The sequence below is a fragment of the Chinchilla lanigera genome, unplaced genomic scaffold (assembly GCF_000276665.1).
Source record: "Chinchilla lanigera isolate Chin_1 unplaced genomic scaffold, ChiLan1.0 scaffold00063, whole genome shotgun sequence".
Classification (NCBI taxonomy): domain Eukaryota; kingdom Metazoa; phylum Chordata; class Mammalia; order Rodentia; family Chinchillidae; genus Chinchilla; species Chinchilla lanigera.
The window spans coordinates 13,230,534-13,255,237 of NW_004955464.1; the positions used below are offsets into that span (position 1 = coordinate 13,230,534).

The 24,704-nt window shown below is 49.1% G+C and overlaps 3 protein-coding genes and 1 pseudogene across 6 annotated transcripts in view; 2 read left to right on the forward strand and 2 right to left on the reverse strand.

The window, feature by feature from the left end:
- Hectd3 (HECT domain containing E3 ubiquitin protein ligase 3) lies at positions 1-8,420 on the forward strand (the record flags this gene model as incomplete). Of its 2 annotated transcripts, XM_005398789.2 has the most annotated exon segments (21): positions 1-329; positions 500-660; positions 911-1,003; positions 1,082-1,217; positions 1,505-1,620; positions 1,705-1,818; positions 1,967-2,049; positions 2,492-2,657; positions 2,862-2,943; positions 3,746-3,928; positions 4,024-4,076; positions 4,252-4,316; positions 4,478-4,581; positions 4,855-4,974; positions 5,064-5,153; positions 6,241-6,447; positions 6,606-6,735; positions 6,834-6,908; positions 7,032-7,113; positions 7,211-7,282; positions 7,413-8,420. In XM_005398789.2, coding segments are annotated over 21 exon segments (2,546 nt in total), but the record flags the coding sequence as incomplete, so codon positions are not given.
- A 732-nt stretch (positions 8,421-9,152) lies between these two features.
- Positions 9,153-17,799, reverse strand: LOC102005784 (annotated as a pseudogene).
- On the reverse strand, positions 11,117-14,463 carry LOC102006323 (testis-specific Y-encoded-like protein 1). Its single transcript, XM_013521580.1, has 4 exons — positions 14,449-14,463; positions 13,325-13,430; positions 13,195-13,246; positions 11,117-13,147 (listed from the first exon to the last, which is right to left on the reverse strand). The coding sequence occupies exons 1-4, from the start codon at positions 14,461-14,463 to the stop codon at positions 12,868-12,870; spliced, it is 453 nt and encodes a 150-aa protein (XP_013377034.1). The 3' UTR covers positions 11,117-12,867.
- Positions 17,800-23,694: 5,895 nt separating the features above from the next.
- The window catches only part of Eif2b3 (eukaryotic translation initiation factor 2B, subunit 3 gamma, 58kDa), a 124,605-nt gene continuing 123,595 nt past the window's right edge, over positions 23,695-24,704 (forward strand). The window contains exon 1 of one of the 3 annotated variants that reach the window (XM_005398724.2): positions 23,695-24,021. The gene's annotated coding sequence lies outside the window, so the exon portion shown is untranslated. The other 2 variants (XM_005398721.2, XM_005398723.2) reach the window with 2 other exon arrangements.

The window sequence follows — 24,704 nt, forward strand, 5'->3', positions numbered from 1 at the left end:
GACGGCTGCTGGGCCGCGTGCGCTTCCTGGCAGAGGCCGCTCGGAGCCTCCGCGCTGGGCGGCCGCTGCCGGCGGCGCTGGCTTTCGTGCCACGAGAAGTGCTCTACAAGCTTTACAAGGACCCGGCCGGGCCGTCGCGCGTGCTGCTGCCAGTGTGGGAGGCAGAAGGCCTGGGGCTGCGCGTGGGTGCCGCGGGCCCTGCCCCCGGTACCGGCTCCGGGCCCCTGCGCGCCGCCCGGGACAGCATCGAGCTGCGGCGCGGCGCCTCCGTGCGCACCACGGGCGAGGAGCTGTGCAACGGCCACGGGCTCTGGGTAAAGCTGACCAAGGTACGCTCTGGCCCGCCGGGACCCCGCCGGGTCTAGAAAAGTGCCCGGCCTTTCCCCGGCCCTGCCCCACATTGAGCTGACATTGCGTTCGGTGCCCTTTGCCCTGGACTGGGTAGGCGAGCAGCCAAGCAGTTCCCTGACGGCTGTCCCCGCCTGGGGCGTCCCCGCAGGAGCAGCTGGCGGAGCACCTGGGTGACTGCGGCCTGGACGAGGGTTGGCTGCTGGTGTGCCGGCCGGCGGAGGGCGGGGCCCGCCTGGTGCCCATCGACACTCCGGACCACTTGCAGCGACAGCAGCAGCTCTTTGGCGTGGACTACCGGCCTGTGCTCAGGTCCTGCCCTTGAAGGGACAGGGTCACTGTCAGACAGTCCTGAGGCGTGGGGAACCAGCCAACACGGGGCGGGGTGAGGATATTGGAGTGGAGTCTGGATTAAGAGCAGGAAGGGTCTGGAACCGAAAGAAGCTACTGGGGGAAGGCTTCCGGAGGTGTGACGCTAGAGCTCCGCAGAAGGCTCCAGGGCCTGGAGGTGTGCCATGCTACCCGCTAATGCCACCTCACCCACCTCCCACTCTCCCCGCAGATGGGAACAGGTGGTGGATCTGACATACTCGCATCGCCTAGGAGCTAGGCCTAAGCCCGCTGAGGCATACACAGACGCTGTGCAAAGGCTACTGTGAGTGAGCTGGGATGGGAGGGGGAGGAGGGAGGTCCAGGTCTTGCCCTGACCTAATTAGGGCTTGGGGTTGCGTAGCTATGTGCCCCCAACTTGGACCTACGAGTGTGACGAGGACCTGATCCACTTCTTGTATGACCACCTGGGCAAGGAGGATGAGAACCTGGGTAGCGTGAAGCAGTACGTGGAGAGCATTGACGTTTCCTCCTACACGGTGGGTCCTGGGACTCCCCTGAGGAGACCACATGACCTTACATTCCTCAAGGCTAGCTCCAGAATTCCTGGGGCCAAGCCAGAGTTGCTAGGCCACTGTCAGCCCCCCCCCATCTTGGAAGTCCTATTGGAACCCCTAGGCACCTCCTTCCCCACCCCTCCCTTCCCCAGGTCAGCTGCTCCTTTAGCCCAGCTCCACCGTGCTTTCTTGCACTCCCTGGCCCACAGCACATGCGCAGTGCAGAAGGGAAAGAGACTACTGACTCTGCCTCTCTTGTCCCTCCTTAGGAGGAATTCAATGTGTCTTGCCTGACTGACAGCAATGCAGATACCTACTGGGAGAGCGATGGGTCCCAGTGCCAGCACTGGGTACGGCTTACAATGAAGAAGGGTACCATTGTCAAGTGAGTTGACTCTGGGCAGACAGGGTGGGTGAGCCATGTGCCTATGGGTGTGTAGAGACCCAGGTGCACGTTGTGACCCCTCAGGAAGCTGCTGCTCACAGTGGACACCACAGATGACAACTTTATGCCTAAGCGGGTGGTGGTTTATGGGGGCGAAGGTGACAACCTGAAGAAGCTGAGTGACGTGAGCATTGACGAGTGAGCAAGCTGGCCTGGGGTAGGAGGTGGGGCATGATCTTAGCAATGCAGACCGGCCCAGCTTGGATGCCCGAATTTGAGAGGGATCCCAGCAGTCCCTGAAGGGCTGAGGCAGAAGTATCTGAAGTGCCTCACACCATCTCCTTAGGACCCTGATCGGGGATGTCTGTGTCTTGGAGGACATGACGGTCCACCTCCCAATCATCGAGATCCGCATCGTGGAGTGCCGAGGTGGGGCTTAAGGCCATAAGAAGAGGAAGGGAGCCCGAAGGTGTAGCTGGGTTCAAGCTGACAGTGAGTGTGGAGAGAAGAGAACAGTAGGTTTAGCGTTAGAGTGAAGGTGGTGGCCAGACTAGCTCCAGGCTCTGAAGCTGTGGGACCTGAGCTAGGTGGGAGGTGCCACATATAAGCCTGCCCTAAACCCATAGAGGTAGTTAGGCTTACCTGGAAAAGGAGAAACTGAGTCTGGACCCTCCTAGCATTGTAGAGGTGGACACAGAAGCCAGTAAACAGTACATAAATAATCAGAATATGGGCAGATTGGGATCCCAAGGGTCTCAAGCTTCTAGGGGCTGCAGTTGACAAAAGGCTGAGCATTGAGGATCCATTCCCAGGTCTGAGGGCCAAGAAGGCACCGATCCAGTAAATGACCTTACTATTATTCTTCCCCCAGATGATGGGATTGATGTTCGTCTTCGAGGAGTCAAGATCAAGTCATCTAGACAGCGGGAACTAGGATTGAATGCAGACCTCTTCCAGCCAGCCAGTCTGGTGCGATATCCACGTCTGGAAGGCACTGACCCTGAAGTACTGTATCGCAGAGCTGTCCTCCTGCAAAGGTGGCTGTGATCCTGGGCCCGCAAGCCTCTCTCTTCCCCGATCCTTGTGTGTCTGCGTGGATGAGACCCCAGGATCTTCTAGTATAAGCTGTTCGGCTTCAAAGAGCGGCCTCCGGGCCCTGCCTTCTGTCCCTGTGTGTTGAGGAGTTGGGAATCTTACATCTGTGCCAGAGTCTTTAGCTGCAGTTTTCTTTACCACCCTAGATTCATCAAGATCCTCGACAGTGTCCTGCGTCACCTGGTACCTGCCTGGGACCACACACTGGGCACCTTCAGTGAGATTAAGGTGAGCCTGGAAAACCCAGGGCTAATCATTGGTTGTCTACTTCCTGCTCATGGAGTTGTCATTCTTTAGCAGAGAGTTCTGAAAACCTGCCCTAGGGCTGGACCTTTTTTGGTTCTGGAAACCAAGAAAGCCGGACACAAATAGGCAAAGTACAGTGTCTGGGCTGCTCTTCCTCAGATAAGTATGTGGAATACACAGGGCTGAGGCAGGAGAGGTGATGTCACAGGAAGGAACTCATAGAAAAGGTGCACACTGGGTGCTACCAGCAACAGTACATGATTGAGAACAGCAGAGAGGTGGTGTATGACACAGGGATGAGGCAGGAAGCAGGATTTAACAGCCAAAGGCCCTGAGGGCCAGGCAGTGAACCAGGGACTTTGTCCCAGTCAGTGGAGCCACTGGAAAGTTTATAAGTAAGGTAATGACAGTGTCAGAATTTTTTTGTTTTAGAAAGTTCCCCCCTCCCCAAGCCAGGCATGGTAGCACAGATCTGTAATCTTAGCACTTGGGAAGCTGAGGCAAGAGGATCCGCTTTAACTTAAAGGCCAATCTGGGCTTCCTAGTGAGTTCTGTGCTGGCCTGAACTGCACAAGGGGACTCTCTCAAAAAATCAAAACAAAACCAAAAAAAACTGAAAGCGCCCCCTGGTGACTGGACTGAGGAAGGACCTAAAAGGGCAAAGAGGGAATAGGCTAAATTTGGACTGGAATGGTGAAATTGGGTCTGAGCATAGCGGGAAAGCTCCAGGCTGAACAGAAGGTGACTGCCTGCTGAGCCTGCTCTGGCCACATCTCCCCACTAGCAAGTGAAGCAATTCCTACTGCTGTCACGCCAGCGGCCAAGCCTGGTGGCCCAGTGCCTGCGAGACTCGGAGAGCAGCAAGCCCAGCTTCATGCCACGCCTGTATATCAACCGCCGCCTCGCCATGGAACACCGTGCCTGCCCTTCTCGGGACCCTGCCTGCAAGAACGCCGTCTTCACCCAGGTCTGGAGCACCTGAGCTAGGACTGAGGGAGGTCCTCAGGCAAGAGTAGGGCAGGTTTGACACACACATCCTTGTCTCCTTCCCCCTGTCCCCAGGTTTATGAAGGCCTCAAGCCCTCTGACAAGTATGAAAAGCCCCTGGACTACAGGTACGGCACAGGGAAAGGGACTTGCTCGAGGCAAGTGTACACAGCTCACCCACACATTGCTCCTTCACCCTTCACCATTACCATTTTGTAACCCTTCTCCCGGATGATCCCTTGGCTGGTGAATCAGCCCGAGTCCTGACACCGCCTCATGACAGAGGTCTGCCCCTACTTACAGGTGGCCCATGCGCTATGACCAGTGGTGGGAATGTAAATTCATTGCAGAAGGCATCATTGACCAAGGTGAGGCCCCAGTGGAATGTGAAAAGGATCCTGTGTGTTTTTCTGTTAGCGTCTGAGACTCTTCTGGGCTTACCACCCAATGAAGATCAGAGAGTCTACTTATTGCCCTGTTACAGAGACTGGGCTGTCTTGTGCCTAGCTAGGGGCATCTGTCATTTTAGGGGGTGGTTTCCGAGATAGCCTGGCAGATATGTCAGAAGAGCTGTGCCCCAGCTCGGCCGACACTCCTGTGCCTCTGCCCTTCTTTGTACGCACAGCCAACCAGGTAATTGCCCATCTCCCACCCCCACTTCTGACAAAAGTTTCTGCTAGCCTGTCTCTGTAACTCCCAGGCGCTACACTGACCTCGGGAGAGGCCAAGGGAGGGATGGAGTCACCTAGGGTAGCATCGGGCAGACAAGGAAAGGAAGAGCCTTGGTACTTTCAATGGGTCCTACAGGGGCCCTTGTGGAAGATCTTGGGGGAAGTCTTTGGGGTGCTAAGGGCAGGAAAGTAGAGTCCATCATATGCCACACTGACAGCTTTATCTTTGGGTCAGGGCAATGGCACTGGTGAGGCCCGAGACATGTATGTGCCCAACCCTTCCTGCCGAGACTTCGCCAAGTACGAGTGGATCGGACAGCTGATGGGGGCTGCCCTTCGGGGTAAGGAGTTCCTGGTGAGTAGCCTGATCCACACTGCTGTCAGGTCAGCCCTGGCCCCTGGCAGCTCAGGCGGAGAGGACAGTGTTGTGTGTGTGTCCCACAGGTCCTCGCGCTTCCCGGCTTCGTGTGGAAGCAGCTCTCTGGGGAGGAGGTGAGCTGGAGCAAGGACTTCCCTGCCGTGGATTCTGTGCTGGTGAGTCAGACTGGAATCAGGGTTTCCTCTGCTGACCGCCAAAAGTTGGTGCTCCCCAGGGCTCCCCTGTGCTTCCTTTACCATACTCATGCTCCCTCTGATCCCATCCACACTCGTGATTTCAACCAGTAGCTCTGTTCTGCGAACCCCTAAACTCCGGACCCCCAGCCCCAGCCTTTGTCCCGAGCCTGGGGCCTCACAGGAATGAGCCTCCAGCTCGGCACACTCTCCCCATCCCCTCGAGGGCTCCCTGCTGAGAGCTGCGCCTCCGCCCAGCCCTCAGCACACCAGAGCCCCAGGGTCACCCTGCAGCCGCCGCCTCCTCCTCCGTTGTTCCCCTCATTCTGCCAAGCATCTGTCTGTTTCTCCTATCTTACCATGCGTAGTTCCCCTGGTGCAGACCACCTTTCTTTCTGTCCTAAACACTTACTGCCAGAGCGAGCATCCCTATCTGTATTCTTGCACATCTGATCTCTATGCTGCCAAAGTAATTTATTTTGCTTTCTTTATTTAAATCCTTTAATGGCTTTGCCCTGGTCTTTGGGTAATGTGGACCCTGTAAAGACTCCTTTATTTACCCCTGTGTCCATTTCCACTTGGTACATATTCAGAGTACCAAACAATCCTTATGCCTCTGGAGCTTTGCTTTGCTTTTTTTTTTTTTTTTGGAGACAGGTTCTCACTATGTAGCCCAGGCTGGCCAAGAACTCACAGTGATCCTCCTGCCTCAGCCTCCCGAGTGCTGGGGTTATAGGCATACAGCACCATGCCTGGCAAACCCTTTGCTTCTTAATCTTCCTCTAAGACTGTCTTTCCTGACTTCCCTGATGGCCCAGCCAAGTCTCAGCTATCATTTGGGTCTCAATTCAGGTGCCATTTCCTACAGGATGCCTTCCTGGTCGCCAAGGCTGACCAGCTCTGATCTCTTGCGGCTTCCATAGCCTGGTAGTTGCTCCTCACACCCTGTTGCCTGCTTGGGCCCCACCTTGCCTGGCTGCTTCCCTGCCTGCTTATGAGCATCTTGAAGAAAGACAGAGACTGTCTCCCCAATGAGAAGCTGAGCTCCCTGCCTCTGACTCACCCCCAGGTGAAGCTCCTGGAAGTGATGGAAGGAATGGACAAGGAGACATTTGAGTTCAAGTTTGGGAAGGAGCTGACGTTCACCACTGTGCTCAGTGACCAGCAGGTGGTGGAGCTGATTCCTGGGGGCACAGGCGTCGTGGTGGGATATGAGGACCGTTCTCGTTTCATCCAGCTGGTACAGAAGGCGCGACTAGAGGAGAGCAGGGAGCAGGTAGCAGCCAGAGTTCAGCCTCTAGAACCATCTACAGAAGAGCTTTTGCCCCCGGCCCAACACTGCCCCACGGCCCTGCCAATCAGCGGGTACAGAGATGCCCAGTGGAAGCTGAGAGTGGTGTCCTCCCCTAGCCCAGCCTTTTTTCTCCTTTGCAGGTGGCAGCCATGCAGGCGGGTCTGCTGAAGGTCGTCCCACAAGCTGTGCTGGACTTGCTGACCTGGCAAGAGTTGGAAAAGAAGGTGTGTGGGGACCCAGAGGTCACTGTGGATGCCCTGCGCAAGCTCAGTGAGTTCCGGGCTGTGGGGTGAGGAAGTTCAGAGAAGAGGGCTTCAGGACTGGGCCCAGTAAGACCTAAAAGTGAATTCTTGCTTTGACTCCTTCAGCTCGGTTTGAGGACTTTGAGCCCTCTGACACAAGGGTGCAGTATTTCTGGGAGGCACTGAACAATTTCACCAATGGTCAGTAAAAGCGAGCAAAGCGATGCCCGATTCAAGTTGGTTCTGTGGGATGCAGAGCCTGGGTGGCGGTGGTAAAGCCTCCCACGCCATCAGCTGCTGCTCATTTCTTTCTCCTCCCCCCAGAGGACCGTAGCCGCTTCCTGCGTTTTGTCACAGGCCGTAGCCGCCTACCAGCGCGGATCTACATCTACCCAGACAAGCTGGGGTGAGTGCATGCACAGAGGGAGGACCTGTGCCCCCTCAACACACACACACACTTGCCCATAGAGCTCTTCCTCACCTGTGGCCCTCAATTCCTCCAGCTATGAGACCACAGACGCGCTGCCTGAGTCTTCCACCTGCTCCAGCACTCTCTTCTTGCCGCACTATGTCAGGTGGGTCTCCTGGGCCCCGCCTAGGGCTGGCATCCTTGGTGTGAGAGGACTTCCAGCAGAGAAGTGCAGTACTGGAACCCCCTCACCCCTCAGAGTGCTAGGAAGGCCTGACCCAGCCCTTCCTCTGCAGCGCCAAGGTATGCGAGGAGAAACTCCGCTATGCCGCCTACAACTGTGTGGCCATCGACACTGACATGAGCCCCTGGGAAGAGTGAGATGCCCTGCACAGCCCACTGCCTTTGCCTGGGCGAATACACCACACCTTCCCTGCCTGGCTCGGGCTTGTACTCTGACCAGAACTGATAGGTCCAGGAAATCTGCAGCACACCCTGCTCCTCTGTGTGGCTGGAGTCGGGGTGGTGAGTTGACACTGGGATTCAGACCCACAGACCCACAAGCCCTCCTCATGCTGGGACTTGCTTGCCAGGTGTTTAATCTCTGCCAGAGAGAATCTTCCACAAGCCCAGCACAAGCTGCCAGGCCTGAGCTACTTGAAGGGAGGTATTCAGCTTCCCACTCCATGGAATTTGCTTCCTTTTTCTGTTCCACCTATTTTTTCTGTTCTTTTTTTTGTTTGTTTCCTGGCCTCCACAATGGCTTGAAATTTTTTAAACTTTGAAAGATGGTGTATCCCCTCTCCCTAAGCAAGGAACCAGGGATGGACAGAGAGTAGTGTTTATCTACCTTGGTCACATACCCCAAGAGTGAAGCCACAGTGAACTTCTGTTCCCTCAGATACTGGTCTTTTCCTCCTTTCCCTCCATACCAGAGGTGTGAGCTTTTTCTTTCCTCCAACCCAATCTCAACTGATAAAGTGCCACCACCATCCCTGGCTCTGAACCTGCATCCATTCAACATTACCTTGTTACTGCCACCCCGTACCTGTCACTTCTATATCACCTCCAGCCTGATTCCCCATCTGCTGTCTTACCCTCAAGATCTGCACAGACTAGGAACAATTATGTCCCCTTCAGTGGCTTCCCTTTCCCTACTCTAAAATAAAACCTAGACTTTAAATTTGCTTCCAGGGCTATGCACACCCCCACCCCAGCCCTTCTTCCCTCAGGGGCCTCCGTAGCACTCCTTTAGAAGATGTCATACAGGGAAAATTGAATAAATGGATACATTCATTCCTTCAGAATGGGTTTGTTTGGGGGCTGGGGATTTAGCTCCGTGGCACAGCATCTGCCTGGCAAGCACAAGGTCGTCGTGAGTTCGATTCCAGTACTGAAAAAAAAAAAAAAAAAAAAAAAAAGAATGGGTTTGTTTGTTGGCTTCTGGGGTGTGTGTTGATTAGCTTCCCTTGAATGAGCCTTCCCAGCCAGGTTTCTACTGGTAGTCAGGGAGCCGTGTGTGTGGTGAGAGTGGCAGGGCTTCTCAATGCAAACATGCCCTCTGGAATTGAGCAGCAGGGTGGGGCCAGAAAGGAAGGGAAAAGGCTGACCTGGAATCTTGGGATGGCTCTGGTGATTTAGAGCACAGAAGTCCACTTTAGGAACCAAGAGGGCACCACAGGGTCTTGTCATAGAGGACAAAGCCTTGGGATGTCTGATAGCCTAGCTGAGGATTGTTACAGACGCAGGAGCAGCAGTAGCACTACCACCCTCCACCCACGTCCAGTTGCCACACAATGCAGTAAGTTCAAGGCCAGCCTGAGCTACATGAGACCCTGTCTCAACAAACAAACATGCCAGGCATGGTGGTACACACCTATAATCCCAGCGCTCAGGAGGCTGAGGCAGGAAGATTGCTGTGAGTTCGAGGTGGCTTGGGCTACAGAGTGAATTCAAGTCCAGCCTGAACTACATAGCAAGACCTTGTCTCAAAAGCAGACAGGGGCCAGGGATATAGTTCAGTGGCACAGCACCCACCTGGCAAGCACAAGGTGCTGAGTTTGATTCCAGGTACCAAAAAAACCCAAACCAACAAAAAAGACATTGGAGGAAGCGAAGAATTGATACTGCTGCCTGAAGGAATAGCATCTGGTAATTCTAGGCACTTTCTGCCCTACCCAAAGAATTGACCAGGACAACTGGTGAACAGGTAAATGCAACTTTTATTTAAGAGAAGAAAGAAGGAAAAGTAAAGAAACAAAAAGAGTAAAGAAAAGAGAGAAGCAAGAAGAGACACATATCACAAGCAAAATGGTCCAGAAATAGAAGGACCACAGAACAGCAAGATCACAGTGGCAAGGAAGTCAGTGGCTGCCATCTTTGATACTCATTCAGTTCTGATCCACGGGAAGTTGCTCTGTCCACAGATCCTGGCCACGATTGACAGGTCACATTCTGTTGTTTAGCCTCTGTTTTGGATCTTTGTAACTGACAGGTTGCATCCTGTCTTCCAGCATGCTGCTATGCCCTAATCTGCTTCATTTCCCCTTTGAGAGACATAAATCCCCATAATTCTTTATGGGTTGTTGAGGGAGTGGAGGTCTCAGTCTTCAGGTAGCTACTTCCTGCTGAAAAGGACTGTAGGCCCTACCTACTGGGGATTATGTATTCTCTGCTTTAGGATAATACGGCTCACCAGCTAGGCTGAGGAAAACCTGTCAGAGGGCAATAAGAAAAGAGTGTTATAATAAAGTAACAGAAGAGGGCTTGATGAACCTGTTAGGCGCCTGTGAAGGTAAATATGGATGTTCGATAGGCTATGATGTGTATTTAATGGTGACTATCTGTGCTTGAAGCCAAACTGCAGAGTTGCCTTTTGAAGAGGAGCTTCAGATCTCCCAGAGGTTCACGGGAGTAGAGTCTTAATCCTGTGAAAATGTGAATGATCATTTTCCCATGTAAGGTTTTTATAGCTTGTCACTGTGTTCTTTGAAGAACGCCCAGAATGGTTGTTCAGGAACTGGGGTAAGGCCATGATCTTGAGGGCTGACAAGGCCACCCTACTTGCCTCCCTGTCAGCCTTTTATAATATATGACAGTGACCTGCTTGGGAATCCAAACTACCTTTAGAAGTTGAGCTAGCAGCCCCTCTTTGGGACTGCTGTATAGGCGCGAAGGTAGAAGACAAATTGGGGTAACGTCGATCTCCCTCACACGCCTGTGCATGGCTGCTGGTCTGTTCCCAGCCCTGTTGCTTGGTGGGTACATACCGGACAAGGACAACACCACTGGAGCCTGTAGGCTCTAGAGGGATAGGGTGTACCCGGAAATGATTAAGCATGTCAAAAATGGACAAGAACCACAGGTGCTGGACCCAGCACTCACCATTCTCTTTCAGTGACAAGTACAGGTGCTTGGCCCTGCCCTTGAAGTTAAATGTGAGGACATATTCGCCCTCCCTTGTCTCACTATGACGAACCAGGAAGACACCATGGGAGCTGGTGCCTCCTTCTAGTACCAGCTGAGTGGCCTTGAGTCGTGAGAGCATCCCATGGAACCAAGGGCACCCTGAGAGAGGATGAACTGTCCCAGCCAGGGGGCCCTCCTCCACCGGGAAGTGAATTGGCAATTCTGGGGGAAGTAGTTCCATTGAGTTACGATGGAAGGTGGCCAGGGTGGAAGAACTGGGGGAGGTGGAAAGACACAAAACATACAGAGATGCAAAAGCCTGAACATAAGGGACTTCAGTCCACTTTCCATGCTTTTTGCAGAATCGATCTAGCTGTAAAATAGTATTGTAGTCTAAACTGCCATTCTGTACCCATCTCTTGCCATTGTCAAGTTGGTACTGGACCCAAACCGTATTACAAAAGTAGATGAGTTGTTTCTTCTTCAGATTGGCAGGGTCAAATCTTTCCCAGTGTTGAAGAATACAGCCTAATGGCGAGATCGCTGGGATCTGCGAGGTGCTTTTCAGGGTGTTTCCCATGATGTGTCTCAAGGCCTATGGAAAGAGAAAATTAGGTGTGGAGTCCTTCAGTGAGTGTCTCCTGCTGAAGGACAAGACCCACTGGGTACACAAAGCATCCCTTGTGATACTCAGAGTACTTACTAGATAGATGTCTCTGCTCAAAACTAGTAATCTGCACCAATGCCTTCTTAGACAGGTAAATGCCCCGGTTGCCCTCCCAGCCTTGGGACTCTCCATACCAAGGCCCACCAACTCCTTAGGGAGAATGGTGGAACCCAAGGGGCTCCCTTAGCCATTTGAAAAACAGTAGATCAGAGTGAGGCCCTGGTAGGACTTTTCCCACCTGTCTGGGAAACAATATCCTTTACACTCACCATGTCAAAGTTGTGGTAGTTTGTTTAGAGCAGTATAGGTTACCCTGATCTTTGAGAGAATCTAAACAAAGTCTCATGTTTTGGGGTTTTTTTAAGCAAAAGTTTTAACTCCTATAAAATGTCGCTTTAAAGAGATTACAGTTACAGCTGCTTAATTTAGAGGTCTGGATTTGTAAACAACAAAAGCCTCTAACACCAAGATAAAGACAATAAAACAAAGTTTAATAAACTGTTGATTAATATACACGATTACACACAAAAAAGTACAAAACTATATCACCAAACTGAAAGAGCGTTGATCCTGAAATCTAGCACTAGGAAGTCCTGTATACCCCCTTTGGGGTTTTGACTGGGAAGGGCCTGGGCAGAGTATCCCTTCCACAGATGAGACTTTAATGTCCCCCTGCAGGGACATTAAACAGCAGTCAAGACAAAAGTGACAGTGCCCCACCTGTGTGTGTGACCCCGGGTAAAGAGTTTGCAGCCTCCAGGAGCAGGCCAAGTGCCTAAAGTCAGCACGTACCTGTACCGTCTGGACAGGTGCTTCAGAGAGAGAGCGTCCCTGAGAGCAGACCAGGTTCACAGCGAATTCTGCTCATGTCAAGATGCTCTGCCAGGCATCGTGACAGTTCATCTTTAGAACAAGGCTGTGACACCGTTAGGAACAGGAAAGCTCTTTTTACATTTAATTTTAATCTTTTATAAGGGCAAAAGGAAAAAGTTTAGAAGCCTTATAATCCATGTCTGTTCAGAAGACAAGAATAATATATTTTTAATCTTTCTCATATTCTCAGATTGTAAGAATTTAACAAATACAGTGGTCAAATCCCAACCCTTTTCAAACTCAGGAGTTTAATGCTGCTGACATGAGACCATTCTTTTGTGCCCAAATCAATGGCCAACTTTGTGGAACGGTCTGCTGCCTTGAGCACCAAAGCCAGCTGGCACTGAACCCTGAGATCAACGATGAAGTGAGTCTCCAAGACACACTTGTGGCTTGCTGGTCATCACTTGACCAGAACTGTCATTATATCCCTTTTAGTGACTTTCCCAGCCACAGAAGAAGTGGCAGGAACAGGGAAATACTACCTTCAGAATTTCCCTAGCAGTGGACAACTGTGAGCATATACACTTAGGCTTTTTAAAGACAGAAAAAATTTAACTGAAATATATCAGCATGGGATACTAAAAGAAAACATGAAAGCCGTGTGGAAAAAAAAAAATTTAAAAAAGCCATGTGGAAATGAAGAAGCACATCTGTAACAGTCTCGGTCTTGAGGTTGAAGGAACTGAATATCCAGAGAGAAGAGCAGGTGCAGGGGGGAAAAAAAGCATATCCATTACTCTTCTCCAAGGATATGTCCAGCGAGAGGTGGTAAGGGACTTTGTGACTGGCTCCCTTGTTGGTCAGCATCTGGCTCTTGGGATTCCTTTGCACAACAGATAGTATGGCAGCGGTTGTAGACACAGGTCCTCTTTGATAATCTCAGCAATTCTGTCAGACTCTGGAACATCATGGTCTGAAAACCAGGTGAAAAAGTTGCAAATGAGGTCTTGTTTTTTGTGAATTAAGGACTGGGCTTTGTATCCCCTATACCATATGATTGGAGTGGAAAGAGACACTACGTACCCAGAAGATCTGACATCGTATTTCTTGACAGTCAACTTGTTTTTGAGGTAAGGGTTTCTTTGAATTTGCAGCCAATTTTAGGATGTCTGAGTTTAGTTATGTACCTTAAAAAGTTTGTATCTTGGCCCCTAATCATGGTAGACACTGAGGTGGTTTCTAAAGGCAGTCATCCAGGAGCCCAGGATATTCTGAATGATGTAATTTCTTTGCACTAGATAGGGGCAGTGCATCCACCCAAACTTTTCAGCTCTTGAAAGGCCCTGTTGGCCTGAGCATTCACAGTGTCCAGTTCCAGCTGGGATGGCATCACCTTGGTCAATAGACCACTGAAACCATATACCTGTGCACCCCAGGTTTTCAAGCTTTTGTTCTAACTGCTATAGCCAGTACTCAAACACACCATAATTAGCATCATTTCTAATTTTTTCTACAGAGAGTGTCAACTTCATTTTTTTCTCTGACTGGCCAGTCCAATGTCACATGTGCTTTCAGCTCCTTCATGGGTTTTGTTGTTGTTGTTGTTTTGGGTTTTTTTATTTTTGTTTTTGTTTTTCAGTTTTTCTTTTCCTCAGAAGAGAGATAGTGGTCCTGCTTCTCAAGCAAAGAGATGATCTTCTCTTGTTGGGCCTTAATCTGTTGGCATTGCTGGTTCAGATGCTCTTTAGTGGTTCCAACATGTTTATCAACATCAGCTGCTTGGTGCCTAATTATGCGGTTTTTAGTTTGGGTGAGATGATCACATATCCCTTGGAGTTTTTCTTTGTACTCCTGTTGATGCTCTGCCAGTTTGGGGTTTGTTATTGTTGTTGCTTTTCCTATATAGTATTTGGATCTCCTGGGGTTTGTGGTTCTCTCAGTTGTTTCAGAGATCCACTAAATAATATAACTTTGAAGAGTTTTCATTTTTAAATTTTTCATCTGTCATTTTGTCTCTATGTTGAGCCCTCAAAAAAGCTATATGATTTGAAGTGATTCAGATAAGTGTTCCTTTTTGGTTGATAATGTCTCACTAGCAATCTTTTGCTTAAAGAAAGGAGATTTTAGCTGGGCGTGGTGGTGCACGCCTGTAATCCCAGCACTCGGAAGGCTGAGGCAGGAGGATCGTTGTGAGTTCGAGACCAGCCTGGGCTACAAAGTGAGCTCAAGGCCAGCCTGAACTGCACAGCCAGACCCTGTCTCAAAAAGATTAAAAAAAAAAAGATTTTGGGGCTGGGGATATAGCTCAGCAGCACAAGCTTGAGGTTCTGAGTTTGATTCCCAGTACCAAAAAAGAGATTTTCCAGCCTTCTTAGTGTAACTTTTTGGCTTTTTAAAAAACATGCTCTTTTGTTTCTCCTTGTCTGTGATTTTGAACATACTTTCACACAAATCATCTCTTTACAGGGGAGTTCAATCTATCTAATCAATGGATCCTCTCAGTTTTTTTAAGTCTAATGTTTCTAACTTCAGAGATGTACAGATTATAAGTTGATTTCCTTTGCTCCTTTCTGCAGATTTAAGAAGGTCTTAATAATACTGTTCACATATATTAATTTCTTTTTCCAGTTGTCCTACATCTGAGCCTAAATATATTTGGGATTCCTGGCTATCTTCCAGAAAAATCTTCAAACTGAGAATGCAGATTACTCAGAACTTCTGGTATTCACCAGGCAACATTGCCTTTATTGAAGCCCTGTTGCTAGCTCGAATTCTATCAATTTCATTGATGAGCTAATGCCAGGATACTATCCTATACTCTTCATGTTTATGTGAGACTCACATCAAACAGTCAAGACATTTTGATATTGTTGCTCAATTGTATTTGCAAAGTTAACTGCTTCTTTGTTGGTGGAGAACGGTGAGGCACACAGATGGGACCACAGCCTCACTCCTAGCAGCTCTAAGGACCTCTCATTCAGCACAGTGAGAATTGTTCTGGAGCACAGCCGCCACTTTCTCCGGCAGGATGGAGGTCTGGCAGCGCACTAGGCAAGACAGGGTTAAGCTGTGGGCAGGAATGTAGCTTTGCAGGCACCTCTTGCAGAAAGTGTGCAGACAGGGAGAACCTTGAGATTCTTATACCGTTCCAGGCAAATACTGTGCTACAAATCAGAAACTGATCTGGCGCACCACTTAGGTCCTTGGGCCACAGCTAGTGTCTCGCTGTCGGGCATACTCAGCACCCAGCACTGTCCTCAACTTGTTGGGCGGCTTTCCTCCCGGCCCGCGCCGGTTTGTGAGGCCCAGCTCCCAGCGCCACTTGTCTGTCAACGCAAGAGTCGCTGTTCAAGGGCGGCGCTTCGCCGGATCAGATCCTGCTTTGGCGGACACGCAGACCTCTGCGGCTGCGGCGCTAGGCAGGCAGGAAACTGATTCACTCCCTAACCCCGCCCCTCGGAGAAAAGAAAGCGAAAACACCCCTTTTCTAAGGGAAGGGTAAGCCGAAAGAGACCTCCCGCCTGTTGTCCGGGGAAGCGCCCAGGGAGAAAGCGGAAGTGACTGTCCCGCACTTCCGGCCTCCGCCGCCAGTGAAAATAGCGGGAACAGCGCCCTCCGCGAAGGGGTCAGCTGGAGCGGCTGGCCGAAAGCCGCTGTGCGCTTCCCGGCCAACACCCTCAGGCGGGCACCCGCAGCTGCCTGCGGAGCCGCTGTCCCGTGCCCGCTGTCCCCGCTTTTCCCTGGCCGTTCCATCCCGGCAAGGCGCCCGCGGGTCTCAGGGCGCCCGCAGCTGAGGGCTGGCGGCTGGTGCGGAGCGGCTCCCGGGCCGTGGGGACGCGCGCTCTTACTCCCTCTGCGCCAGCTCGCGGCGCCTCAGTCCCCGGCTCCGGCCTCACCACCCCAGGTGCCCGTGGCCCGCGGCGGGCAGCGGCGTCGCCTCTGCGCGCTCGAGAGGAGGGTGGCGCTCAGCTCGGCTGCAGGACACAGGCGTGAGGCGCCTCCTCGGCTGCGCTTGCCCCGGGCTCGGGAGGGCACAATCCGGGCGCGGCAGCCCCGCCCGGGCATCGGCCCCCCGCGCACCACTCAGGGCCGGTCCCCTCAAGCTCCTGATCCCCAGGGCTGGGCCTGCAAGTGCTGATTCTGCCCGCCGATTCCGCATGCCCCGCGGCGGCGAGGCTGCAAGTGCAGGCAGGCGGCACCGGCCCCGACGCCCAGCAGTGTCCACCTGAGACAGGGCCGCCCCTACGGCCCGCAAAGGCCCGGAGTTTCAGCTCCCCGGGCTAAAGTCAGGCCTTAAAGGGGCCCCGCCTCGGTCTTCACCCCAGGTGGGATTATTGCCTGAGCAGAGGGCATGGGGTGCCGCGGGGTGGGCCTGGCTGCGCTGCTCTAGGCTGAACTCGGAGACTCTGGCCCTGACCCCCTTAACCTTTTTCGCCTCCGGGCACCCACTTACGCCTAGGGCTTGTCCTCCAGCCTAGAACTGGACACAGATGGAAACCCTTGCTCTGCTTGGCTCCGAGGCGGGAGCTGAGACAAAGCACCAGCACGGACTCCTGGCCCTGTGGGGGGTCTTACTTTTGGGCTTCCTTAGGTCCCAGCTGTTATTCTCCTCGCTTTGGCTGGCCAAAAGCTGCTGCCCGATGGCGCGGTGTCCGGTGATCCTAGGCTCTTTCTGTCCTGACCAAAGAATTGGCTGGGACAATTGATGAACAGGTAAACACAACTTTTTTTTAAAGTAAAGATAGAAAAGGGGGAAAGTGAAGAAAAGAGAAGAAAGAAAAGAATGAAGAAAAACAAGAAGACATATGTCCAACAAGCACGGAGATATGTCCCACTGCGGAAACAGGACAGCAGAACAGCAAGATCTCAGTGGCCGGGAAATCCAGAGCCCCAGTCTTTTATACGTCAGATCCCGTCAGGTGGAAGTTATTCTGCCCAAGCATCAGTGGCCTGACTGACAGGTCACATCTTGTTGTTGAGCCTCTGTTTTGGATTTTTGTTAACTTACAGGTTACATCCTGTCTTCCAGCCACCCTGCCGTGCCCTAATCTCTTGCCTCAGTACTGAGGGTAAGGGAGAAGGGAAGGATAGAGCCCTCAAAAATGCAGGTGATTCCTGTGGCACCCTAACCTTCTCAGAGAGCACTCTGATCTGGGTGTGGTGGTGCAGGCCTGTAATCCCAGCACTTGGGAGGCTGAGGCATTGTTTTGATTATTTACTATTTTGACACATTATTATTCTTCAGGAACTACTGTTCTTTTGTTATTGTTCTTTTTTCTGTTTATTTCATTTTATTTTTCTTACCTTGTAACAATCTTTGTATAGTGTGAAACTAATTAAAAGTTGATAGTCACTGACCAACATTAGTTCAAAGCACTGTGCTAAGTGGTACATATATTTATGTTGTCAATAATTTACCTCCTCAACAATTTGTCTCAACAACTTTTTAAAGTAGGATTATGCCCTTTTCTAGATAAGAAACCTAGAGCAAAAAGGAATTAAGTCACTTGCCCCAGGGGACGAAGTAGGTGGTGAAGGTAGAATTGGAAGGTAGTCTGCCATCTCCAAAACCTTCTGACTTGGTAACTAAAGTTTTACATGCTCTGTATTAACCCCTCTGTGTGTCATACCAGAAGGACTGTGTATTTAGCATTCATAAAGCCCTGGGTTCAATCCTCATCTCCAGGTAAAGAAACTGAAAAGGGAGAGTCTGAACAATGCTTGCAGTTTTTTTTTTTTCTTGTTGTATAACATGTATAATATAATATGAAACAAACATCTCTATGCCTCAGTGAAATGTCATACACCTAAGTTTAGATCTGCTAAAACATTTTCTTTTTTGAATGTTCAATCTCATAAAATAGCTCTGAAAATCCTTTAATGCAGAGGTTGTGCTCCCATTGCTTCCTCTGGGACATCCTTTTTAGTCACAGCTACTCTCCTGATTAATGTAGATAAAGTCATTTTTGCTAAATCCTTCTGACTCTGTGTAGGGTCTCTCATGACAGCCGAGTCAACATTATCGTGATCATTATTTCTAAGACTCCTTTTATATTCAGTTTTCACTTAACTTCCAAGATTATCATTTTCATTTCTTTGTTCACTTTTTGTTGACCAAATCTCTCTTTTGATTATGTTTTTATAAAATATCATGTAGTTTGTCACTGGAACACAAGGAAACAACCATACCCTTTGCACTCTGTATAAACTGAATAAAAGATGCACTGAACAACTCCCAACAGAGTTTGGGAGAGGTGGCAGCCCCCTAAAATTGATTTTGGCAAGATTTGATAGTATTTACATTGCTTTTATGGAGGAGAGAATTTTTACAGTACATACAGCTATACTCCACTATGAGTCAACTGTTCTTTAGAAAGAAAATTTTAAGAAGATTCAAATGAAACACAAACTCCACTTTTTAATAGCCTCCACTAAACTCAAAAGACCTCATAGCTGTCAGTATGATGTTCTTCCTGCTATTTCTTCCTGCTTGCCTTAGTTTCTTTCCTCACTGCTGAGATGAAAATACCCAACACCAAAGTTAAAGGAGGAAAGGTTTATTTGGCTCGCAGTTTGTAGAGGTTTCAGTTCATAGTTGGCTGGCTCCAAGGCAGGGTGGCATGGCAGAGACATTGCGGAGGAGAAACAACTCAGGGCAGGTGGGAAGTAGCAAAAGCAGTAAAGTTGCAAGTGATAAACAGTGATGCTCTTTCTGCCCTTTATATCCTATGCAGGCTACCCACCTTTAGGGCGGTGTTATGGTTTATGTACAGATGCTCCCCTGCCTCAAAGCCCCATGTAGTCATAGGGCTTTTTCAGAGGTGGCTGGATCTAGAGTGTGTGATGCTGGGATTAAGGATGTGTGATTACAGGGCTGGGGATATAGCTCAGTGGCATAAGCACCTGCCTGGCAAGCACAAGGTCATGAGTTCAATCCCTGGTACCGCAAAGAAAAAAAAAAAGAAACACTGCGCTGTGGTCAGAATTTTGGGGCTGGGGATTTAGCACAGAGGCACAGTGCCTGCCTGGCAAGCGCAAGGTCGTGAGTTCAATTCCTGGTACCGAAAAAAAAAAACAAAACCAAAAAAAAAAAGGATGTGTGATTACTAAATCAGTCCACTGATTGGTTTGGCATAGTTCTGGCTAGGATTAAGGGTATAAGTACCAATACACTAATTAAACCACTTATTTGCAAAATTGACCCATGCTTAGAACATTAATGTCCAGATGCTTGATCTTTAAAACCACCAGCAATGAACTGGGTATGGTGGTACATGCTTGTAATCCCAGTATTTGGGAGGCTGAGGCAGGAGGATCCTTGCAAGTTCAAGGCTAGCCTGGGCTACAAAGTGAGCTCAAGTCCAGCCTGAACTGCTTAGCAAGACCCTGTCTCAAAAAGACAAAAACAAAACAAAACAAAACAACCTACCAACGATGAAAATTCTATGTGCTCAAAAAGAAATATTAAAGTCATAATTAGTATAGTTTTTTCTAAGCTTTTATGTTAAAGTGTTGCATCATTTACTAACAGCATTAATCCATTAGATAATCACTGGGTACAAAAATAAAATGCAAGTATTTTAGGAGCTACAGTTGCCAAAGTAGAATTCCTTTTTTTCATTTTTATCTTTCACTCATCACTCTAAAAACAGTAATTCCCTAACCCACTGGCAAGCCCACAGCCAACTGGAATAGATGAATATTTTGAAGTAGCCAGCAAATTCCCAGAGAGAGCCCTAGCAGACTATGAGAAAATATCTGTGAGCCAAGGCCCAACTTTTGAAAGGTTTCTTTTGTCTCCCACAGTTCAGAATTTGTACTTCTTAATCCATCTGCCGCCACACGCGTGCATGCGCGCGCACGCACACACACACACACACACACACACTGTGGGGGAGAAATGAGAATTAATCACTAGGCACAGAAAACAAACATTATAGGGAACATCCTGTATTTAATAAGCATTTATTAAGTACTCACTGTGTATTTAATAAATAATAAATAAATAAAAGGCATGAGGGTTTTTTTTAATAATATGAAAACTTCAGGAAGAGATATATCAGTGACCTAGGCTCTCAGCTTGGTTTTCACACTACCAAATGGGAGGTCAAGAGAAAATTTAGAAGAAAATTTCAATTTATTCTCTGTTATGTATTTAGTACATCAGGTCCTGTGCTACATCTTGGGAAAAGAGGAGCAAATAAAATATATCCCTTATCCTGAGAGGGCCCCCACTCTGATAGGATGTGACAGTGACACAGTCCTTTAGGGAAGTGCCGTAGTATCTCAGTCGGGAAGCAGTTCCATCCAAGAGGAAGAACTCTATAAGGAAGCCGCTCTTACAGAGTTCTCCATGGATACTTAGGAACCCCACAGCCTTTTCAGGGGATGTGCGGGTCACAGCTGTTCACCTAATAATACTAAAATATGTGTTGCCTTTTCCATCACATTAGTATCTGCACTGATAGTGCAAAAGTAGTGGTGGATGAAGCGGCTGGTGCTTTAGTTACCATGAATCAAAGTGGGGCACCAAAGTACTGAGTTGTATTATTCACTACTGCATAGTTACAATAAAATTTTAAAAAATATCAGTATCTCTTAAGAGGGTCTTTGATAAAGGAATAAATTAATATTATTTTATTACATCTTAGCCCTTGAGTACATGTCTTTTTCATATCTTGTGTAATGAAACTAGAAATACTCATAACATTTCTATACATACAAAAGAAAATGACGTATGATTGTTTGAGTTGCAATCTGACTTCTTTCTTTCTTTCTTCCTTCCTTCCTTCCTGCCTTCTTGCCTTCCTTCCTTCCTTCCTTCACAAGGTCTTGCTATGTAGTTCAGGCTGGTGACGGGTTTTTAATTCAGTATGTCACTATGTATCCCAGGCTGGCCTTGAACTTGTGCTGATCCTCCTGCCTCAACCTTCTGAGTGCTGGGATTATAGGTATGCACTACCATGCCGGGAACAAATGTGATTTTTACTATTGTGTAAATGAATCAGCTTTGGGAAGATCTGCATAACTCAGGGAACCAATATTTTTACAAATGATCAATATATCAAGTCACAAAATTATACATGAGCAAAATGTTCATGTAAACCAGGTAAAATAGCACATGCCTATAATACCAGCACACAACTGAAACAGGAGGATTGCAAGTTCAAGTCCAACCTAAGCAATTTAGCAACTTTGGCAAGACCCTGTCACAAAAAAAAAGCCATTATTGTACAATAGAAAATATTGATATAATTAATTTCAGGTCCTACGTGAAACAAACTTTTTATTCATTTATTTTTGCAGTACTGGTAATTGAACCCTCAGCCTTCACAGTGAGCTACATCTCTAACCCTTTGTTATTCTGAGACAGGCCCTTGCTCAAACTTGTGATCCTCCTGCCTCAGCCTCCCAGAATGCTGGGATCACAAGTGTGCACCACCATGCCTGGCTTGTTCTTACTTTATTTTTTATTTTTTTTTAATTTATTTTTTATTTTTTTGGTTTTTTTCTCCGGTACCGGGAACTGAACTCACGACCTTGTGCATGCCAGGCAGGCGCTTTTGCCGCTGAGCTAAATCCCCAGCCCCTGTTCTTACTTTAAAACTAGTTCTTACCTCAAAACACACTGTAAGAGCTGGGAATATAGCTTAGTGGTAGAGCTATGCACAAGGTCCTGGGCTTTTTTTTGTTTGCTTTGTTTTGTTTCAGTCAGGGTCTTGCTATGTAGCCCAGGCTGGCCTCAAACTCATGGCAATTCTCCTACATTAACCTTCCAAGTGCTGAGATTACAGACAAGTGCCATTATGCCCGGCTCAGGACCTTGGGTTTGACTCCCCCATCTTGCAAACAAAACAAAACAAAACAAAACAATATGATGTAATTCTCAAGAATTCTGCTTGCTTGAGCTAATACCAAGGAAAGCAAATCTTTTTGAGGAAAAAAAATATAATCAGGGTTTAGGGTTCCTGTGGTTGAACCAATCACTTCATGGCTCTCCTTTACCAACACACTCTCCGTAATATTTGAATTAAAATGAGTAAAAATAGTAATTCACTAACTCATCACCAACATCCTAAAGTGAAGGAGAGGCAAGAATAGGCTGGTTTTATAGATATGAGCCTAAGGGAGTTTTGGTTTGCTTTTGTTTTGTTCTTAGCACATCTAACCTGAACTCTTTTTCTTCGGTCTGAATATCTGGGGAGAATTACAAGTCTTACTTTCACATTGGCTGCTGTAACCCCAAGCACCTAACATCTAAGGCATTACTTGTCACATATTAAGCACTCAATGAAGATTGAAGTCAGTGAAGTCAAACTCCTTTTATTATAGAGGTCAGACTCTGCCTCCTAACTGGCAGGGACTAAAGCAACTCAGGGTTTAAGAGATGAAGAAAAAAAATATATAGAAGCTTTCAAGACATTAGGAAAGGGGCTGGGGAGATAGCTCAGCGAACAGCGCCTGCCTGGCAAATAGTTTGATTCCCGGTACAAAAAAAAAAAAAAAAAAAAAAAGGAAATTATGCTGAGTATGGTGGTGCTTGCCTGTAATCCCAGTACTTGGGAGGCTGAGGCAGGAGGATCACTGCAAGTTTGACACTCACCTGGGCTACATAGTGAGTTTACCACCAGCCTGAATTACAGAGCAAAACTATATATATATATAAAAAGGAAATTGCCAGAATCTACTGCAAATCTTAAAATTTAGAACAATTATTATCTCACAATTATAATTTTATTTTTCGTGTCTTTTGTTTTGCTTTTTTGTTTTTTCTCTATCTCACAATTGTGAGATTTGTCTAGACTAAGGTGTTTGGGGGCTCTCAGGCAATTGCAGCCTCTTCAGTGGATCTCCTTATCTGTTTTTAAGGAGCTGTCAACACAGCTGCCAGAGTGACCTTTTAAAACCATGTCTTATCATGTTCCTTTGCTCAAGAATTTCTGGTTGTTTTAACTCGTTCACAGCAAAATTCAAAGCCCTTGTAACAGCCTACAAGGCACAGAAGATTTGAATTTCTTCTTCCCCCATTGCCTTTCTGACCTCTGCCACCATTCACTCCCCCACGGCTTTATTTCAGTCTCATTGGCCTCCTTGGTTTTTATTTTTGTTTTATTATTGTTGTTTTGAACATGCAATCTCTTTCAGGATCTTTGCATTTCCTGGCTAATCCATTTGGAAGTCTCTTACCCAAGACCCACCAGGCTCTCTTCAAACCATTGCTCAGAAAAAAAACAACAACAAAAACACTGCTCAGAGATTGTCATAGTGGTGCACACCTGTAATCCCCGCATTAAGGAGGCTGAGGCAGGAGGACCGTGAATTCCAGGTCTGCCTGGACAACTTAGTGAAACTATCTCAAAAACAAAAGTGAAAACATTGTTCAGTGTCACCTGCTCTATGAGGCCCTTCCTACTCCTCCTTTTACTGTTTGGATGGCAAAAGTTGGCACGAGTGGCCATGTTGCATGTCATATACATAGCAAGCCCTGCCAATTCCTGGTCTGCAAGGGAACTGTGTGATTTTTTTTTTTCCCCTACTGAGTAACCAAACCTTGCGACACCCAAGAAGCTTTATTTTCGGAGTGGCGGTTGCGGCCAGGTCCTGGAATGGAAATTCCCTGAGGGAAGAGGCTGTGATTTGTTCCGTCGGTATATGTGGCACTCAGCCCTGGAAGAGACACTCAGTAGGCTTTGGTGATTTGTGAATGTACGAAGAATCAGAATTGGCAAAACCCCAAGCTCCAGTGTGCTACAGAAACTAGAGTTCCTCGGCCGCCTACTTTCCGCCTGCTTTCTGCCCGCACCCGCCCGCACTGCCTCATCTGTTACTCGGCACTCGTCTCTTCTCTGCGGGTCTGCCCCGAGCATCCCATCGATCCGCTCGGCCATCCCGCGCCTGCGCTTTTGGGCTGTCAGTCGGCGGCGGCGTGGAGAGCCCTGGGAGTACGGCTACGCGCTGGGAGCTGAGGTGAAGCTGTGGCTTCTGTCCGCCAGGCCGCGCGCTAGCCTGCTGAGGTGAGCGGCGCGGCGGGAGCTGGAGATCCCTCCACATGTGAGGGAGGCGAGCTCGCGGAGTTGGGCCCAGGTGGACCCCAAAGGGTAGGCGGGGATGCTGAACCCCAGAGTCGTCGACCTCGTGTGCCTGTGCGACCCGGCCCCTCCCCGCTTGGGAGCCCAAGTGTCCGAATTAGAGCGGGGGTTGGGGAGCCTTGCTCCCGCTAACCTGTGCAGCAGGTGGGGAAACTTGAGTTTCGGGGAGGCACGGTTCTCGAAGTCACGGCCAGTGAGCGCCAGGCTTGGCCCCAGACGCCCTGAGCGCGGTGCCTGCGCTCCCCCCGCCCCGCAGCCCTTCACTCTTCTCTCCAGTCTACCTTGGGTTGTTTGGGTGCAGAGCAACGCGGTAACGAGGAGGAGCAGGTAGGCCCTTTTCTCAGGCGGCGCTCCGTGGGATGGCGGAGCAGCTGCAGTCCGTGCTCGGGCTTACCTGCTTACACCTGGCGCGCGCAGCGTTGCTTTGATTCCCACCACCCAGGGTTACGGCATTGACGCTGACATGTTTGACAGTTTGCCTGGCATGTAGTTCTGTGCATAGCAATTCTTGCTTCCTAGGTTGCTTTCCTCACCTAGAGACTCACTGAGAGCAGGAACCTCAGCCCCCAGCGATCTGGGTTCTAAGGCCTCTCTGCACATATTTGCGC

What these genes read in the sequence shown, in the direction of transcription:
- LOC102006323 (XM_013521580.1), bottom strand. An exon ending in TCAAGAGCTGAAAAGTTTGG is followed by an intron (nt 13,247 to 13,324) that starts GTGGATGCACTG and finishes GACTGCCTTTAG; the next exon opens with AAACCACCTCAGTGTCTACC. An exon ending in CAAGATACAAACTTTTTAAG is followed by an intron (nt 13,148 to 13,194) that starts GTACATAACTAA and finishes GCAAATTCAAAG; the next exon opens with AAACCCTTACCTCAAAAACA.